The sequence below is a fragment of the Orbicella franksi genome, chromosome 8 (assembly GCF_964199315.1).
Source record: "Orbicella franksi chromosome 8, jaOrbFran1.1, whole genome shotgun sequence".
Lineage (NCBI taxonomy): Eukaryota > Metazoa > Cnidaria > Anthozoa > Scleractinia > Merulinidae > Orbicella > Orbicella franksi.
Genome location: NC_138152.1, coordinates 25,121,201 through 25,142,561, shown reverse-complemented (window position 1 = coordinate 25,142,561; position 21,361 = coordinate 25,121,201). Strand labels below are relative to the sequence as shown.

Genomic DNA, 21,361 nt, shown 5'->3' with positions numbered 1-21,361 from the left:
ATGACCGTAGAAATCACTGTTGCAAATGACGTCAGTATTGGACAAGGGCCTGACAGTGATATCAGATATGGTGGGTCAGACGGTACCAGATTTTTCGGGTTTCACACAACTGACAAGGGGAATTACGGCGATCATTCTCCATGTTATGGAATGGAAGGTGTGTCTGGCTCTACTTTGACCCCAACAAGATACGAACCGAATAAACCTAAACCCAGCGACTCTTTCTACCCCGGTCAGTTTGTTTTCACTCTCAAGCTGGATGAACGCTGGGGCTCCTGCTACACAGCGCATGACGGAGTGGTGTCCATTAATCTATTATCAGCCAATGAAATACAGGATATGTCTGCCTTGAAATTGGTTTTTTTTTTTGCGACTTTTGTGTACTTCCGAGGAAACTTGCGTGTCCGTTTGGCCACCCAACGCAATTATCTACCTCCTAAGTTCAACTTGCGGCTACTTGCGACCGCTTGCGAGTCCGTTTGGCTCGGGTTTTATGGTAAAAAATAGGACGATTGACAACTGTAAAAACAAGGTATTCCCTGACCAGTATTACCTGATCATATCATGGGCTCAAGCTTTAAGCTTATCAAGGTCACATGTTTTTTTTTTTAGTTGACCTATGACCGAGTGCTGGTTTTCGACTGGATGGCGAGCTCATGTCAGGTTAGCTGGTTGTAAACAGGGCCGGGTTGTTCGGAAGCGGGTTAACGCTAACCTAGGATTAAAAGTTAACCGAAGTATAGCTTTTTCTTCAATACAAATGCTTTTCACTACTTTTGTTTTGTGTATTATAAGATTATTCAACTCAAAACAAAAGGCCAAACAACATACAGAAAACCTCACCGCAACGTTACAAACTGAAATCAAAATTCTCGCTTATCCTGGGTTAACATAATCGGGCTTTGAGCAACTTGGCCCGAAAGTTCCGCTTTTAGGCTTGGCTAAATTGGACTACGAGTAGTACTTCTTTCGCTTAGTCCGTCGAGCGAGACCGTAAATAAACCGCGAGGAGATATTGCCGCGTGAAATCCTGGGGGCGAGGTGCGAATTTATATTATGAATGATCATATATTTGAGCTGCGGAGATTTTTTCAGGCTTTAATTTCACAACTACTTGAGTTGTGTGCATAACTGCGGTGATCAATCATGCCCTCGCTTCTTTTTGGGTTAATTAATAAATTGATTTCACATGGCGTCATTCCCGTTTTCGCCTTCCGTCCGCTAATACAGTGTCGGAAGCTCCAGCGGAAATAACCCCGAAGGCTTCCGGAGTGCTCATGGAATGCCTTTAGGAGTTTACGAGTTTTAATCGGAAAGCTCGAGAGCTTTACGGAGATTTCATGAAAACAAGTCCCCAAACGAGGAAGTAGGCATTTCACCGACTTGAGAGTGATTACATGATTCCAGGATGACATTTTATACCGCTCAGAGATCATCACTATTTTCTCTAAAGGCTTGTCATTCATGTACACCATACTGGCGTATTTTTGTTTGGAAGTCAATCGCACATCTAGTTTAGTCTGTGCGCACACAGAAAAAATCTCTTTGGACATTCTCTAGCATTTATTATTTGGAGGCAAACCAAAAGGTGGTACTCTGAACGGTCTAAATTAAGATGGACAGCTCAAGAAATTAGCTTTGGCAAACACAACAATAATAGATTTTATTCAAGCCAAGCTGGACAATGACATACATCTTAATTTTTCCCTAAACGAATACGGTAATCCCTATTTTTTTGAATCAGTAACTTAAAATAAAAATAAAAATTAAAAAAAAAAAAAACCGATGTAAATAAACGTTAAAAACTCTGGTTGATATATACTATTTTTTTTTTAAGCTTTCGAATTGACACCATTGAATATCACTAGATTCACTTTTTCTCTCTGAATAAAAATCAGCCTTTAGGTAAGTGTTCATAATGCGAATAGTATTTTTGTTCCCAACTAACAAAAATAAAGACAATACTGGAGTTGCTTGGGCCTCTTCTGATACTTAACTCGAGAATTTTGGGCTTAATATGATGACGCACAGAATATTTTGTTCGATATGACACAACTATTATCGTACTTGGTGACAGCCATCGAAGAGTAATTTGTCAGACGCGAGCGACCTATTTTCAGTCCAAAATTAAAAGCTTGAATTCACAAAGTGTTTTATATTTCATGTTCCGATCTTTGAATTGTAACTCAATTTTCGTGAATATTTACTGTCTTCTCCAGTAGTGAGAAACGTTGCTCGACTTCACTGCCTATCCTGTTAACAAGCATTTCATTTCAGGACAGTACAGTTTTCCCTCCTGCTGAATCCTGATTGGCCAATTCAAATTTCAGGCGCATCGGCTGTATGCAAGGTTGCCAAGGTTGGCCCGTCAGCTCAAAAGCGGTTTCTCAACATGGCACCGTGTAGGCGTTCAATTTTATACAAAGGCATCCATCTAAATCTTCGGCAAAATGATGACCGAGATGAGGGGGGCTTTAGGTCAACATTCTCCTACAAAATAAGTACTTTATTTACACCGTTTTTTACAGTCTGAGATATTTCAATAGCTTTGGTCAACATTGAGCTGGTTAACTCAGAAAAGGTGAAAATTCTATGAGAAAACGTTTAAGACCTCAAGTTCCAAGAAATCAAACGACAAAAGAGAACTCAGGTTAAAAAAATTCGTATCAGACTGGCCAGAATTTTACTACAACAGCGTTATCTTGAAAAGAAAAGTTACTTCCGGTTTACCGGGGAACCGGAAAGCCGGAAAGAACTGTCGTGACAGTCTTACTCCGCGTCACTTATTTTGCGAAGCGAACCTCGGCCTCATGCAACAAACCTAGATCAGCTGGAATATTTCTGGTCTTTTTGTTCTGCGATTTTCTCGGCTACAGTGTGATGAGCAGTTTCGAAATGCAGGTAAACTTTACATATGGTGAAGTGAACCAGCTCAGAGAGGAAGCAACTTCAATGCATCAACAGAGAACACAACTCGACATTGCCAGGACGAGATCTGTTCTCTGTTGATGCATTGGAATCTGTAAACTCTGCGAGTTCCTTGTGCGTTTAGTGATGCTAACTGTTTATGTATATCTAGAAAACATGGCGTCCAGCACGCACCCAGTTATACATTTAAAAGTCGTCATCGCCAGATGGTAGTGTAAATACAGTGCAAAAAGCGGAGCGGAGCTCCAAAGCTTGGGGAATTTGATACTTAAGTTATAAATAGTACTAGAATAGTGCCAAAATAAAATTATAAGTATCTAATTGGCAGACGTTTCGGGCCTTGCCCCTCTTCAGTTCGAAGTGTTGAATGTGACACGTCATCGAAGAAATAAACAATTAGACACGCGACTCTAAGGGATAGGTAAAAGCGTGCGCGCGTCAAGCTGTTTAAGGACGTTTGAGCTAATTGTTTCTGCGCATCCTTACTGCGCTCCGAAATTCACATGTCACCTCATGCATCAAGTGCGCGAAGTAATAAATTGGGCAATGATAGGGCAAATGCCCATTGCTATAGCCGTTGCCTGGATTGAACGATCTTGGACATTCGGTGACCCCTATTTTTCTTTTGATGTATCGTTTTCTCTACCGATGAAAATTTATCGATTAGAAGTTTGAATTTTTTGCAAAATGCACCATCGAATTCCGTCATTTTAGCTCTTCGTTTACCTGTGAAGCGGTTTCAAATGTCTCTTGAAGGGTTAAGTTTTGTGAAAACGTTGTTAAAATTTGGAATTATTTACGCAAGACCCACTTCTACAAAATATGACCAAGATCGTTTGCCTTCGTGGACTCACCTTCGATGTTTTTAAATATAAACCTCTGTAGACCATGCTGAGTTACGTGCGCCAATTTTTCAAAATCAGGGTACTTTTCCACACGTTTTATCTCTGAAACGGAGTCGATGACCCCCATTTTTCTTTTTTTCTTTTTTTTATTTATTTCTTTCTTTCTTTCTTTCTTTTTTTTTTTTGCATTTCTTACACAAGTTACTCATCATCTGAATGCGGTAAAATCTTAAAAAAAAACACGATCGACTGGAAGATTTTCGCGCGAAATTCCTTTAAAAATGAACTGCACGTTTAGCGAATTCCGTCAAGGCGTCTGGCATTGTTTGTACCTCTGCCCTGTTTCCTCAATATAAAAAAACTCGACAACCGAGAAAAAAAAAATGAAAATTTCTCCTAACAATAGAAATTTTAGGAAACGTAAGGTGAACCTGAAAAAGTTTTCACTTTCTAAATTAGAATGGTTTGGTTTTTGAAAGTAAAGTACACAGATATAAAATTAAGCTTCCCGGTGCAATGGTGACAACAGTTTCTTTTGAAATAACTACTAGCAAAATCAGGGAGAGCAACATATCGTCTATCAAGGAAATGAATTATTTCGTCAATATTATGTTGATTCAAAATAAAATCGGTTGTTCAGAAATATTTTGCGCCCTTTTGTTAACGGCAAACATCACCTTGGTTCGACATTCTGCGAGTTTAATTCAAAATACACTGAGATATCCACTTTAAATAGTTTCTTGGAATGCATAGTGGTTATTTTATATAAAACTAGTGAGTGATACCTTATTGTTTCGTGTAGAGAACATCTAATGATTAAGCATTGGACGAACACTCAAGCTTACAGCTCAATTTTATGTTTTCCAAAAGTTAGAATCAACAAATAAAAACAATTTAATACACCTTGATTGAAGTTATTTTTAAATTTATTATATTTTATTGTAACCATTGTTAGTTTGGAACTGGTTAACACCATTAAACAATGGACTGCAATTAAACACAATTTTGATAACATTTTACGTGTCAGGTCTAATCAACAGAATGCCTGGAGACAAAGAATAATTCCCTTAGCAACACATTACAAACTTGCCTAACCGACCTGATAAGGTAACCTTTTGTCCTCATTTGTTTAAAATCCTGGAGTCTTATCATAATTGTTGTGCTCAACATTAACCTTATAATTTGAATTTGGGTATGCAAAAACGTTTGTTAGGTACGGATACTCTTTAAAGTTGATTTAAAGTTCCTTAAATTTCTTTTTTATGACGAATTTTCAGTGTTTCTCGTTCGATGAAAATTTTTTTATTAAGTTGATTCTTAGAGGCCTACCCAAGACAATTGTAGTTGGGCATGCACTGATTCAAAGCTTCACAGGTGCAAACAAGTTCTAGCAATTGTGAAATGAGTTTCAATTGCACTTGTGTTTTTGTTTTTGTTTTTTATCGAAATTACAGCTGTCAATTTCAAATTTATTTGTTTCAAGTTTACGACTTCTTAAAAGGAAGCAATGTTACAGATAACATTCAGTTCTCACAGAGAGCTAGGCTGTTAGGAAGGTTTCGGTCATCGTGGAAGACTGTCAGCAAAAGACGATACATCCAAAGAGAAGACTCAGCCCAGTAAATTTATTGTTAGCTTCTATTTGTTATCATGATCTTTGTCTGTGATTTCATGCACCCACCCCAGACAAGTTTAGGTAAAAATTTTCTTTGTGAAAGTCCTTCCCTATTGTTTCCTAGAATAATAAGGCCTGAAATATTTTAGTTCTTGAGTAAGGATTTCGAGCCAAAACCGCTAGCCGCAAATTCCTTCCAGAAACTAAAGAAATTAATTCAAGAGAGCCTGTCGCGGAATTTAAATCCACCGCCATTTTACCTTATGTCCAAGGAGTTTCGGAGTCTCTCCGCCGCTGCCTAGAACAGCAAGGCACTCGCACCGTCTTTAAGTCCAACACGACACTTCGGTCACACTTAGTGCGACCAAAGGACACCGTCAACCCGGCTAAGCAACATGGTGTTGTCTATAGGATTCCCTGTGAGTGCGGCAAAGTCTACATCGGGGAAACAGGGGGATCTATGCAGGAGAGGATCAGAGAACACGACAGGGCTATACGACTCACCCGTACCCAAACCTCCGCCGTTTCTGAACACACCCACGAGACCGGCCACTATCCTATCTGCAATGAGGTCAAGTGTATTGATCGCGATCCTCACTGGTACACACGTAGGGTCAAGGAAGCTATTCACATAAGACTTCACCCTAATAACATCAACAGGGATAGTGGAATTGAGATTCCTGAAGCATGGATACCCACGATCAAGAAACACAACAACAGGAGAACGGTACAACAGCGGACCACTGAGGGAACAGCTACTCGCCAGAACAATGGAACAATAGGAGGATCGAAATGCACCAATTACAGCCGACCTTTGTGATATAAATGATACCGTGCAATCAGTCGACCTTATCGCCTGAAGAAGACTAGCAGTAAGCAGTCGAAACGTCGCGATCTACATCTCAAGTGACTACATCGTGAGACAAACGATAATACACTTTATTATTGTATCTACCACGATGAATAACAACAACCTTTTCCTCGAAATTAATTCAGTGTTTCTAAGAGAAGTTTTCTCAAGCACAGAGCAAACAAAAGAATGCATACAAATTTAACTTTATTCAAACTTATAAATTTTTTAAGAACAAGGTTAAGTAACAGAGCGCGAACTAGCGATTGCGCTAATCACAAACCGACCACTTTGAATAGTTTAGAACAATTGCATTTCATCGCCTATGGCAAATTCCCTTTGCTTTAATTAGCTCGTGGAGATAAACTGATTGTGCAGTAAAAGTTGTCTGAACTCTGCAAGTGGCCAGAAGTAAAAGAGTTCATTTCAGTGCCATTGTCATTTTCAGTTTTAGAACCAGTCACGTGCAGCAAAGAAGAGAGAAGGCAAGGATCGCCAAACATTCTAACATGAAGACTACAAAATAGCGTAGTCATCAATGTTTCTCTAATAGGCATTGCCTATAGTGCAACCCCGTTGATAGGGTCACCAACAGGCCATGAAAATATGGTCGTATTAACAGGGTACGGCCAAATTAAGTTTCATGGTTGGTCTAAATCGAGCGAAGTCTTGACAAATGTATTACAATTGCACTTCTAGACAACAGTCCTTTTATAAGCATCCGGAATGCAGATATACTTTTTAAAAATCGAAACTTCACTCACTACATGTAATATTAACATTGGAAAGGTGAACATAACTGGCTTTAATTGCCGTATAAACTGGATAAAATTATGAACGATTATACAGGTTGGGATTTCAGGATGTGGCTTTTGGTCTTATTAACGTGGTGGCCGCATTAATGGGGTTTTGTTATTAGAAAATGTATGGGCGTTTCGCTGGAAGAAAAAAAGTGGCCATAATAACGACGTGACTGTGTTAACGCGGTGATCGTAAGGCGGGTGTAAACAATGTGTGAATGTCTGGGCTGGCCTTGTCCAGCCACATTTATTCTTTTGCTTTTCGAGACACCAATCTTGCCACTTTGTGTCCTTGCGCTCCGAAACACGTGATGTGGCCACGCGTGTTTCGGGGCGCAAGTGAGTTCAAAGTACGGAACTTGATATAGTGAACTGGGGTCATTTTGCAATTTATGTGCGTTGGCTGTTGGGCTGACGTTACATATCTTCGCTACACAGTGCTGACGAGCCCCAAGAAGGGCGAAACAGCTGTCCACTGTTGCGATCCTTCTTTATCGGTTCTTGTCATGTTGGTGTCTCGAAACATTTTTGACGAAGTATCAGTCTTGCAGTCTATTATTTGTCTTCATACATTTTTTTTGGCTGATCAGATCTCCTGTAGATCCTACGTTGGCAGCGTTTATCGTATGCAGTTTCTGGTTTCTCAAAGAATAGAGTTGACGAGGTTACGTAATTAACAATGAGCGATTACATAACACGACGTGAAAAAAACTAATCTACATTTAATCTGCACGGAAAAAGTACGCAAAAATGAACTAATAAATGCAGAAACTAAACCGAACGCGGCTAGAAATATTTTGATTTGATAGAAACAAAGGCAAAGCAAACAATAGGCGACGAAATAGAAAACAATTAACTCTCGTGGGTATAGCGGGCTTCCACGGTATATAGGAACCTGTTCAGAGCGATTTCACGTAAAGGCGTATCAGGTTACGCAGAGATAGATACATATACAGCGTGGAAAACAGTAAGTCAGTTTTTTGGTATTTTCTATATTAAAACTGCTTCTTTAACAATCATCAGTTTGTTTCCAACATAAACCGAAATCGTTGTTGAAACAACTTTCGGTAAGTTTGTTGAACTTCATGTCATTGGTAATGAATGTTCTGTGGTCTTATTATTGTTGTCTAGGATGAACATGGACCGCCTCAGTTTTATCTTCTCCTTGCTGCTAATCGTTTCCGCGGTTACTACTACCACCTTTGGATCTGTGATCAAACCAAACAACCCAAATGGAGAGGTAAAGAAAGATTTGACTGATGTTATTGCCATTGATCAAACTTTCTGATGTGAAGTTTATATGAAATAAATCATATATGAACTGCGGTTGTAGATGAAAGTGAAGACTGATCATCGCAGTAAATTTTCCAATTTAAGCAATTGGAAAGAAGAAGCCTGAAAAGAAATCAGGGCTTCTACGGGATTCGAACCCGTGACCTCCGCGATACCGGTGCGATGCTCTACCAACTGAGCTCGCTCCCAATGTGTGGCTTCATAGCTCAGTTGGTAGAGCATCGCACCGGTATCGCGGAGGTCACGGGTTCGAATCCCGTAGAAGCCCTGATTTTTTTTCAGGCTTCTTCTTTCCAATTGCTTAAATTGGAAAATTTACTGCGATGATCAGTCTTCACTTTGATTAAACTTTCTGTTTGCAACCGTAAATGGGGTCTATCGTAAAATTGCTGTGACATTTGTGGTCCGGTTTACGCCAGGAATAAAATTCGATTTTTAACGCGAACATGAAAAATGGAAAAGCGCATGAAAATTAGCTTTTGCAACTCGAGGTGCCTTTTAGAATCCAATATTTATGCTGAGACCTAGCCTATCAACAGGCTTCCGGCGAGCGAGCGTCCCGCCCCGATCGCCTTGCTCTCCAGATTCTTCAGTTTTGCGCTCGCCCGCTCGCATTGCTCGTCGAATTTGTTTTTCTGTACTTGCCGGGAGCCTGTTTGTAAGCTAGCTGAGACCCTGCCATACCTAAACACTTTTGCAAGCAAGTCAAATTGAAACGGCCAGAATTTCATTGAAAAACGCCTTTGCATGTGTTAGACACTAAGAATTAGCCGCAGAAAGTCCTTGGATATATTTCGCTCCACATGCGAACTAGAAGAACTGCCCGGCAGCCGCGAAAGCAAGATACGTAATAACAACTTTTATTGGATATTTGTAGCTGTCCAGTAGAAAAGAAGAATAAAGTAAACAAATACATTGTAAATATTAAATCAGAAAGTGAAAACTTGAATTCAGGTTACTAAAAATGATAATTGATTATAATAATGTTGGCATTAGTATTTATGACAACACCATTGATAAATATAATAATTGTAACAATAACAATAATTACGATGATGGTGATGATGTTGCTGCTGATGTTTTTTGTGCATTGTAAACTGATTCAACTATGTTGTCATGATAAGGTGAGAATTAACCATACAAGCCAGAGGACGGTTAAATTTTGGCATAAAACATTCCTAAATAACAATGTGTCAAGAGACCGTTTTGAAACACTGCTGATTGTTGTTGTAACATTTTAGCTTTTTTTTTTCTTTACAAAGCGGGAAGCTGAGGCATTGTTGGCAGATGCTGGTTTGACCGACTTCCCTGAAATGGTTCCCAATCGCCAGGTAAAAAGAAATTATTGTTTTTTTTTTTCTGTAAAATCCAACTGAATAATAATAATAGTAACAACAACAATAACAATAATAGTAATAGTAATTTATAAAAAAAAAAAGAAGTAAAACATGTTTCCGTATCTAATCATGATATCATGGTTACTACAACTAATATTAATACTACTATCATCATCATAACATTAATTAACATATTCCATACAAATTGGTATATACAAGGTAAAAGTAAGTAAAAGAAATAAACTATTAAAACCTATTTCAACAGTGTTTACACAATGGCTCCCTGGGTTTCAACGTCAATATCGGTATATTACAAGGTAAAAGTAAATAAAAGAAATAAACTATTAAGACCTATTTCAACAGTGTTTACATAATGGTTCCCTCCTGGGTTTCAACGTCAATATCAATGTTCTTAAACTCACAAGAGGCTTTCCTTCTAACTCTTGAACCTCTTTGGCAGATTAGTGCGGATCTTAGTAAAGCAAAGGATGTCCTTGCTCTTATCCAGGAGATTGTTTTAGCATAATGTTCTCCTTTCTTGATGGAGATCAGCTGCGCCAGTCTGGAATGGTATTGCAAGCACTCGTTTCCCATGCCGCCTGTTGACATGAAAATAAGGGGTGTTAAAGTTCCTTGTTCGATATCCAAGACCCTCCTCGCATAAAGGCGCTTCTTCTCGTTCTCATGATTGCGGTATATCTGTTGGAACTCTAGGTCCCTATACGAATCAGCATTAGGGTGACAAACCCTAATGCTAATATAATAATAATAATAATAATACTGATAATAATACTTCATTTATATAGCGCACACATACATTTTTTTCCCCACGCCCTTTACAAAACTATCCCTAAAAACTACAATTTTACTCTAAGAAACTTAAAAACTAAACAAAAAACCCTCTCCCTTTGGGTTGTTTGGTTTGTTTTCCTTTTTCCTACATAGGAACTGGAGGCCCTTTTGGAGCGATCTCATAACACTGAAGTTAAACTGCCAAAGGACTTGGAAGACCAAGACAGCGAAAAGTCTAAGCGCAAAGGTAAATCATCTTTAGGAATCGGTCTTAGAAAAAAAAAAAAAAATCAAAAACAAACAAGCGGAACATATCAAAACGTAAAGCATATACACAGAACATTACAGGAATTAAAACTTTACTAGTTGGTGCAACTCTAGTTGAGTTAGCCCTCTAAAGATGGCACAGGTTTGCCGCCACTCGTCAAAATCAGGAGCTGTTGGTATAGCAAGTAGATCTTTAGATCGGTGACTTCAGTGGTAAGGTTTTAAAAACATTTCGGTTGTGAGACTAACTTGCTTATTTCATTTCAGTTGCTGCAGGAACGGTTATTGAAGGTGCTCAGCTTACAATCAATCTGTTGAAAGACGTCTTAAATGTCCTCGCTAACGTGAAACGCAAATGCGCGATTGGCGTTGACAACGAAAGTGGACTTCCTTGGCAGCAAGGCTCTTTCTACTTCTATTCTGGCACTGCGGATGAAAACTTGCCTTATTCTGTGGATAACGGTGAGAAGTGAATCTCGCATTTACGGAGGCTCGCTTAGGCCTTGCCACAAATATTTGGATATGTTTTTGGATATTTAGAATTTTCCTAGATTTCTAGAAACATTAAGATATTTAGAAAAGTTAGGCCGATTTAAAAATATTGATACCTATTTTGGCTTAGCGCTGTGTTTTCCTCGCTTTTCCATTGAAACAAGACTAAATTTTATGCCAGAAACAATACAGCTTAGCGATTTCCCACTTGAAAAATGTTTTCCATATCACTAAAAGCGCTAAAGGAACAAATTTTAAAAATGGCGGAAGCTGGTAACATCGAAGCACCTGAATCTTCTTCTTTAACTCCTTCCACTTAAAGAGATTTTAGAAATTTCGGCCGGCCTAAGAGATTTAAAATCGGAATGTTTTTTTTTACGATAAAAAATAGATTTTTTAGAGGAGTTTTCAAGATATTTAGAAAATGTTTGATATTTAGAATATTTTTTGAGAATTTCTGGGAAGATATTTAGTCGATTTTCTGCTTAGTTTTTGTTTCACTGAGAAGATATATCAAACACTCGAGACAGTGTTTCATCGGCTATCCAAACACCTCGAATTTCGTCAAAAATACTCCGCTGCGCGTCGTATTTTCGACTGTCTTCTCGGTGTTTGAATAACCCGATGAAACACTGTTTCTCGTGTTTGATATATTACTTGAACTTCAACACAATATGACCAGCAAGAACGTTTCACCTTGTTAAACATATATGTATATTTTTTTCTTAGAGGATTCTTGCGCAAACATCCTTCACCTTTTCGCGCCATGCTTAATGTGTGATGTAATTTTCTGTGATATCCCCATTTTTCAGAATTGGAGTCTCTTTAAAAGGGCCGAGATTGATAACTAAGAAAGAAATTAAGACAGATTCCGCTCAAAGTTCAAGCAATAAGTGCAAAATTTATTAACTAAGAATCTACTTATAGCAGGGTAACTTTTTGAATACTATTTAAAACATCTCACTGTAATTCATTTCTCTAGATGACCCCGCGATTAAATCTTCAAGCATTCTGGAGAAATTGAATGTCAAACCTCGTAAAACTGCTTAAAGCGCGTGTTATTGCGTTTTCAACTAACGCGAAACGTCCGTTTTAATTGAAATATGGATAACTTCAAGTCCAGTTTTGTCTCGCGGGGTCAGCTTGAGAGCTAAGGTTTCGATAAGATCTTCCTTCCTTTATTCAAAATATTACCATGCCATGAGGTTTTTTTGGTAAATTAACTTTTGCCATTATTGTTGGAATGTTCTGCAGAAATCATCTTAAAACCCTTGTCAATAAAGCGAAGATCAAGAACAAATAACTTGGCACAGAGTTTTTCGTTCAGGGGTCTTAATATTAATGTTCTATTTAAAAATGCCTTCAACATTTCAAAAGCAAGACGCAACGTTTCACTTGAGAAAACATGTTTCGGACACTTCAGTCTTCATAATTAGCATTTTTTTTATTAACATCTTTACATTAGGGCTTACAAAGTTGCAAACGTCTTTGAATTGACGATGGAAAACATGTTTTCTAAATATTAAATTGAATTGTGCTTTGATTTTAAAATGTTTAACATTTTTTCGAATACTACGAAATTTCAAATATTTTCAAATGTATAAGTACTGGAGCATCGATAAAGTTTGTACGTATCTTGTGTGGCTTGCAGAAGGCGTAGGGTTATATTTTCTAGTGTGGTGGTTTATTATTTTATAACTGATCTCACAGCTCAATTATTTACCTCGGCCTTCGGCGTTGGCAAAATAATCGATCTGCTTGCCACTCACAGATTACGATGTTTTGCGATAGCTGAGTTTAAAATGTGTAAATTGTTTGTCTGTTTCTTTTATTCTATTTTCCACAGCGCGCGCTGTTGTTTACGGACCTCGCAAAACGTCTGGACCAGTCGCAACGGGAGCTGTCGGAGTCTTTGCCTACTACATTCCAAACATCGACAAAACACTTGCTGTGATGTTCTCTGTTCCGTTTGATTATAACTTTTACCAGAACTGGTGGAATGCTAAGTTGTACTCTGGAAACCAAAGGGCCAACTATGATCAGTACTATAATTTGTATTATGATGCAAACCCCTTCAAGGCAAATGGTTGGCATGACAGATCCCTCGGTTCTGGTCTGAAATTTCGCGGCTCTATGTCCAACTCTGGTAAAGCTACCTTGGAAATTCATGTTCTAAAAGAATGAGCAACTGGCATATAAACCAAGCATGCATGCACAACTTAATCGCATGACCGATTTTTTTTTTCTGTGGTGCTTAGTATTGAAGAGTTGAAATGAAAAATAAACGTTTGGGAAAAAGAAACTGTTTTATTGTTTTTCACAAGTGAACCAACACTAAGGAGCTCAATGGGCTAGACGGGAACTCCTCTCAAAGAACCGATGGTTTCCTCCTTTTAACATGCCAACCCTGTTCGCTTCTTAATTTCGATATCATGTGTTAAGTATAATATTTTGGTTTGATATTGTTTATTTTCCCTAACTTATTTAATTTCCATTCTTTTTCTCTAATTCTCTTAACCATCGGAGGTAATACTCTCAACCCTCAGACGTACACCCCCCCCCCCCCCCCACACACACACACCCTTAAGGTTTTTTCAAAGTTCTGACAAGACGATTTACTCTAAAGGGCTAAAACTTTCAGTAGCTGTTTCTTTATTCTCTGCAGAAATTGATGTGCTAATTCTGTGTGTATCATTTTTGATGCTGCCATGGCAACCAACAAATCTCGTGTAGGTCGGGCCAAAAATCAACTTTTGAGACAAATCTCTAGTTTTTTCCCGTTTTCCTCGTCAAATCTGATTGATTAATACCCAGATATGAAGTAAAGTTCGTATTCTTCACTTTTGTTTCATTTCCAACGCAAGAAAAAGAAAAGCACAAACCAAAACAAAACAAAACAAACAAACAAACAGAAAAAAACAATAGAAAATGAAACTTGAAAAAGGAATTTCTTAGTGGCTATTTGTTAAAGTGATGTATTACGCTGACAAAATCTTGAACCAAAAGAAAAAACCATGAAATTTTTAAGAGAAGAGCAGAGGAGCCAAGCTCGCTCGCTTAAACATATTGAGGTCGAGCTTGTTTTCTAACTTACACGATCCGAAAATCTGGTGGATTTTGCTCCCGTCTTATTTTACTGTTTTTATCTATTGATACTTAGACGTGAAGTTAAGATTGTATTTTCTTTCCACTATACAATTTTCAATTCTTGAAGAACCAAGTAGAAAATCAAAGACAAAGGACATTTAAGAGTCCGTTTGTTGAAGTAGTGTACAGAACTGGCCGCGGAGAGTACCTCGAACGTGGGAACTGTCACCAGTGTAGAGCAGTCAGTCAGGAAAGTTATAAAGAGAAAAATTGGACCTTTTTTAATATGAAATACGCCACTTTAAACATAGAGCCCTTGTTTTTCTCTGTCCAGGTAAAGCTTCATCTTATAATTGGAAGACCGTTAAAAAAATCCACATACTCAATAAAGGTTAATAACGGAAAAGAAAAAAGAGAAAACCTCGTCATTTTGTCCTTTTAGCCCTTGGACTACAAGGGAAGGAGCTGTGGTTGTTATCGCCATCCGAAGGCTTTTTCCAAGTTGTGAATAGCGTCAGTAGAATTAGTAATGGTAATAGGACTGAGTGGAGTCCAGTTCGGTCGGTTATAACAGGAGTGATAAGAAAATCGGACGACCGCGCAGCGGGAGTTCGATTTGTTTATCACGAGTATGATTACAGACCGAATTGGACGACACGAAGTCTTATTACCAATTAATCATAAAATTACAATTTCCGAGAAAAGAAGAATGGCCAATTTATGAAAGAAAGGGAAAATTTGAATTAAAATACCTACAAAGGAGATATAAACATTCCAAGGCCACCGCGCACCCTACCGGCAATTAGGCGCCAAAAACACAAAAGCGTACGCACGCACGCACGCACGCACCTAACTACAACTTTGAATGTGATTAGTTGATTTAAACTACAACTTTGAATGTGATTGGCTTATTGAACTGCCCGATAACAAAGTGTCCAATAACAAACTGTCCCATAACAACTTGGCAAGTGAACTAGTGGAAAATAGGAGTTTTTTAAACCTATCACAATTGACGAAATTGTAATTTTTAATATTAAGTTAGTTAACCGTCAACAATGACACAAGGGAGACTCGGTAGACTTACAGGTTGTTCGTTTTATGGTTACATGAGTCGACTGAGCGGTCCGAGTTCGAGTTCTTGTAGGTATCGTGTTTTATCTTGAGCAAAATAGTAATAGCAAGACATTAATACATTACGTCTCCTTTCGGCAACTTGCTAAGGGTGCAAATGGGAACCGGCGAACTGTACGGTAGCACACCAAAATGCTTGAGGATTACGTGCAGTGGACAAGGATCTCATCCAGAAAAACTAGCAATGCTTTGAAATTCTTCATATTAAGGAGATTGGGCTTTCAACTATAGCCATTAGTCTTTTCCCAAGTGTGACTAAATTAAACGTTGTACGTTGCTTGGGTTATTAATTGTATCATCATCATCTGATTCAACAGGTATTGTAAGAAGTAAGGCACGTGTTTGGGTCCAGTTTCATTTTAACCCTATTCAGACCGGAGTGCGATTGGGAGAGTCTTATTGGGCCCTCAACAACTTTCACCGCTTGTAACTTTAATGTTGTTGAATTAATGAACTCCAAATTTGATTAATTTTCCTAAAATGTATCTGGGAGCTTTGTGTCAATTGCTTTTTTTGTTTTTGTTCAACTTTCAAAACAAGACTTCATTTATCAATTTTCTTGCTGTAACTTTTACTCCTTTAGACAAAGTTATTTTTTTTATCGCTTTTTAGTGGTTTTCTGAGATTTTGCAAAAATCATAAAATCCTGCCGAAAAGGCGGATCTAATATGGGGGCTGTTTGAGAATGACGCCAATTCTTCTTATTTTGCGCCCAAATGGAAATATTTATGGAAGTACATTAAATCTCCCAGGTTTCATGGCTATAGATAATAGTTAGGGAGTGAGGGCCAGGAAAGTCCATGGCTTCGGCCCCGCAAGACCCCAAAAAGCCTGGGCCTGATTAGCAATCTAGTCTATTTACATTATCAATAACAGTTCATTCCGCTTTGAAGTTCGTGCGAGTGTCGCTGACAGAAATGCTGTACATACAAACATCCACCAGGAATAGGTCGCTGATAATCAGTTCATACTTGGTAATTAATTAAGCAGAATACCAGCTAGAAATGCTCGTGCCAAAGTTTGGAAAGTAGACGATGTCAAAGAGACTGAAATGTATGAAATTCTTGTGAAGGGCAAAAATCCAGCTTTGTCATCTGCAGTTTTGACACTCTAATGAAGGAAAATGATTAGTTGCATGTTGAGCGGTTTTCTAATAAATGTATTTAATGATGCACGGACAAGTCATGGGCAAAAGCAACCGCTATCAGACGTTTGCCTTAGAATTACCATTGAGAAGTCACGGTCGTTGTCCATGTTAACAAAAGCACGAGTTCTTCTTGCAACATTAAGGCTTTGCAAAGTTTGGGCAGACCTACATGAGGTTGTGGTTACCATGGCAACGTCAAAAATCATAGACACACAAATGACATACCATAATGTCCGCGAAAGATGAATGAACAGCTTTTGAAAGTTGCAGCATCTTAGAATGAATCGACTATCCTAAGCACGAAGAAGCTAACCGCTTCATTTCACAACAGAAAATATATCAAACAATTCGAGATTTCTATCACGTGTTTGTTGACTCGAGCTGCGCAGTTTCAGAAATTTTTGATATTTTTCGAGCAGAGCGCTGACGATTCGGACAAAAGTACTTGAGAGAAAACATTCTAAAACTTAGTCTAGGCCAGGCTTGAAGGCTTCTTTCTCTGATCGACGTTTGCCTTGTCAAAACGGAGTTCAGGTCAAATGATCATGAAGGATCCAGTTATTCTGTTTTGGAAAAGCCATTTATCGTTCCAATGTATATCATGGAAATCCACGAGACGGACATTATTTCCATCAACAAAAAAATGACAAAAGAATCAAAGCAAACGAAGACCAAGACTTTTTGTGGTGGCTCTGGAAAGAGCCGCTTGGAATGGCGCCATAGTTAAGAGCCGCTTTAAAATTTTCTTGAACTCTTCGTACAAGGAAGAATTAATTGTTTCTCTTATAAGTTTCTGATTTTACTAGGCTGTCGATCGAGCTAGGTCATACAGTATGCGAGGTTTCAAAGTAACTATTTTTGGAATGATAACAGTTTCATTATGACGTGAAAATTGTGAACGTTTCTGTTTTTACTAGGAATTGAGCACGTTTGAACGACACTCACGCTTTAGGGCATTGTGTATTTTTGGGGGGTTAATAAGGTCACCGCCCCACCTCCCTCTCCCAAGTCCGAAGGTGCCCGTACGCCTTTTCTCCGCTGTCAAAACGTCGCCTTCTAGTATTAGGGACCTTACGCATATACGACGGCGACGGCGAGGACGACGCCTCGTAAAAAATGTGCCTTTATTTTACTTTGGAATTTCGCATTTATTTGAAACTATCCAGTGTGTTTGTCGGTATTAAAATTTGCCCTGCTGAATATGCTACGAATGCGTCCAGCTCCAAATAGAAATATGAAAAATTAGCCGTTGTGGTTCACTTTCTCCAGACAACGCAGAAATAGGTCATTTCACGTTGCTGTTTTGCAGAGGACGGCAAGGAAATGTACCAAGAATTATAATTCACGTGCACAGCCATTATCATAGTTTGCTCATCAAACCTTTTGTTTAGTGACGTTCTCGTTGCCGTTGCCGTCGTGTTTTGCGTAAGGTCCCTATTGTTATTAACTGAACACACACACAGAGAATTGTTATTATTTACCACGAGAAGCAAGAGTTAGGACGGCTTAGGATGAAGCATCTTTTTCTAAGTAAATCCCTTGTTTATTATTTATTAAATAACCCGAAGCAAACATTTCATTTTATCACTAAAGTTTCCATCAGTTTATAATTTCACAAATAATCAACTCCCAATATTACTTTTATTCTGATTTTCTACCGCTATCGTTCCCTTACGGTCAATTCACGACAATTCAAGTGATGCCGGATACATTGATTGTGCTTCGTTTTAAGATTTCTCCCTCTAAGCATCTTGCTTGATGGCGACCTTGATGTACTTGATTCCAACGTTCTCTCCTTTATCATGTTTGTAGACTTCAAGTGTGAGTCCCTTGCTGCGCATCAGTCGGTTGTTGTAGCCAGCGGTCCTCACGAAGCCTCCGTCATGCGCAAGGTAGCACGAGCCCCAGCGTTCATCCAGTTTAAGGGTGAAGACAAACTGACCGGGGTAGAAAGAGTCGCTGGGTTTAGGTTTAATCGGTTCGTATCTTGTTGGGGTCAAAGTAGAGCCAGACACACCTTCCATTCCATAACATGGAGGATGATCGCCGTAATTCAACTTGTCAGTTGTGTAAAACCCGATAAATCTGGTACCGTCTCACACGCCATATCTGATATCGCTGTCAGGCCCTTGTCGAATACTGACGTCATTTGCAGCAGTGATTTCTACGGTCAGCGGAGTTGAATCCTTACAGACGCCGGCGGCAATCATGGGAACCTTGAGAAGAGCGGCGTTTCTTATTGAGCCTACGTTGAATGAAAGTTGATCAGCGGTAACTGTACGAGAACTGTCAATGTAGGACGCATGCGCCTCCAACCAAGAAGGAGTCATGGTTTGATGGTAAATCAATTTTTCCTGAAAACGTCATTAAAAAAGTAATTAAAACTTGTACAATTTAGTTATACCTCAGCTCAGCAGCCCTGCAAACCCCCGCAAGCGTCTGGTAAGAGGAGGGAAACCTTGAAGTTATAAAACACCGTTATATCTAAATATATCCAACTAGTTTTTTGCTTTGTTATGGAACAGCTGTTAATCTTCATTATATGTGAAATTTATAGTTGAGTAACATTCTTGTAAAATAAACCGCGGAAACCCAACTTGGTTAGTGATATAAAGCGGGGCCATGTCTAAATTCGATACGGTCTTACTTCACTCAGATTGGAGCAACTTACGCGGACGAAAATAGTCAAGCAAATGTCCAATAATCATAAACGTATTGAGTTGTGGACCAAAAATATCAAAAATTTCGGGAATTTTGGACGCCATTTCTCCCGCGATACATCCGCAAAAATCTACGCAGCGTGTACGCGCCTGTGCCGCACGCGATGACGCAATTTGTTCTAAAAATATAAGAATTGTCCCATATCATAGGGACAGCCCCAATACTAGAAATGGCGCGCGCTTATGGTCTCCGTCCCCGATTATGGCTCTTGATAGCATATAAATTGCAAGTAGTTTTCCACCAAAAATAACTAGAATAGGTAATATTGGAATCACTAGCTTCCGAGAAACCACGTGACTCACCTCTTTATTACAGGAATCCGCTGAACATACTGACTGCACACAACAGGAAAGAGCGAGCTAAGCGACAAGAAAGCAAACAATTAGTAATTTAATACTGAGAGGTGGGTAATCCACGAAAATATGGGTGGCGGTGTGCGACCCACTTCTTGAAACCTTTGCCTTTAGTTTCAAACCAAAAGATGTCATTTTCTTTCCCTGTTTGACGCTTAGCCTAGTAATTGTTACTTATTACAGACCAAATTCTATCCAGGAAAAATGTCCTTTCGCGTAATTATTTGAGCAGGGCCTTTAATGAGATTAATGAAACCAAACTTTTCAATAGAAGAAGAGTAACAAGGATAAAAATATCTTCTTCTTCTGAGACAAACCTATAAAAGTACAAATGTTGATTCTATGACTGAAATAGTTCCTTCCAAAATTCCTGCCGGGCTAAGTGCTCAGCTTGTTGCTAAAATCTCGTTCTTAGTTTCACTGTTCTCCCGACAATTCATAGCAAAGGTTCTTAAATGAAAGAGGAAGCTGGTATTAAAATTAACTCACATTGCACATCACCAGGCAAAGAGACAGCAGCAGTAACATCTGCATATTCACACGATATTGAGCCATCTTTCAAGATTGATATTCTTTGACCTGTGAGGGATGAACCATAAAAAATGCTACATGTACGTATCATAGACGATTGCAGTGAACACGAATGCTTTGGTGTGACTGATTATTATCCCAAATTTCGCTTATGCGTGTTTTCTTAATGGGAAGTGTGCAAAAAAACTGCAAGGCAAATATTTTCCGATGAAAAAGGTCCCACAAAACATTAATCTTCACCTACACATTCGCAGGAATCTTTTAGGATAAAAAATGAGGCTGCTGTTAGATGTTTAAATCACTTACCGTTCAAGGTCTTCAATACGCCAGAACCTTGTTCGTAAGAGCAGGAAAACAACAATATGTTAAAACAGAAGATGATAATCGAAAGCAGTAATAAGGATTAAAAATTAAACACATATTGGGCACTTCAAGCTTACATACCTGTGTCTGTTAAGGCCAGTTAACCTGTGTTACGCGGATTTTTCCAAGGAAATGATTCATGATAGATTAACATTCTTATTTTATTTTGTCTGTAGCCGCACAGTTGTGTTTGCTCAGTCTAGTTTACTGAGGCATAACTGCAATTGAGTGTGATTCTCCCTGAATAAATAAACGCCACTGCTATCTCATCAAAACTAATGGGTAACAGGGTACGATTTGTTTATCTAAGACTAAGTTCAGTTAAATGATTCCTCTTTGTACATTCAAAAACATGTGTAGTACGTCGAACTGGAGAAAAACAATCGAAACTAAAACGTTTCCAAACTTTGTTGTTTATACGGAAAATTAACTGTTGTTGTCATAAGTTAAGCAACAAATTAATCTGCAGAACATTTTTGACATCTCTGAGAACTTTGCACTTGCATTTAAACCTTCATAATTGTTTTTAAGGATGAGTTTGAAACTGACAAGGTGTGTTTATAAACCTGACTACGCCTACCAAATTATTCAAAGCCATGGACGATCGCTCGCTTAACCTTTTTCAGGTTGGGCCTTTTTTTAACTTACATGACCCGAAGTTCTGGTAAGTTTTGCCCCCGCTTAATTTTATTTTTTATCTATTGATACCCAGACGTGAAATGAAGATTGTGTTCTTCATTCCCTTGCACAATTTTCAATTCATGAAGAAACAAATAGAAATGAAAGACAAATTGCTTTTAAAAGTCCGA

At 38.6% G+C, this 21,361-nt stretch overlaps 1 protein-coding gene and 1 pseudogene across 2 annotated transcripts; one reads left to right on the top strand and one right to left on the bottom strand.

Annotated features, from left to right (window-relative positions):
• Positions 1 to 13,521, top strand: LOC145494286 (DELTA-actitoxin-Aas1a-like). Its single transcript, XM_081473729.1, has 6 exons — positions 1 to 341; positions 8,170 to 8,278; positions 9,594 to 9,662; positions 10,614 to 10,707; positions 10,995 to 11,189; positions 13,066 to 13,521. The coding sequence occupies exons 1-6, from the start codon at positions 1 to 3 to the stop codon at positions 13,401 to 13,403; spliced, it is 1,146 nt and encodes a 381-aa protein (XP_081329855.1). The 3' UTR covers positions 13,404 to 13,521.
• Positions 13,522 to 17,026: 3,505 nt separating this feature from the next.
• Positions 17,027 to 20,821, bottom strand: LOC145495675 (uncharacterized; annotated as a pseudogene). Its single transcript, XR_014050458.1, has 5 exons — positions 20,634 to 20,821; positions 20,496 to 20,522; positions 20,148 to 20,237; positions 19,608 to 19,664; positions 17,027 to 18,938 (listed from the first exon to the last, which is right to left on the bottom strand). The product of XR_014050458.1 is annotated as an uncharacterized LOC145495675 (transcript).
• Positions 20,822 to 21,361: the final 540 nt, after the last annotated feature.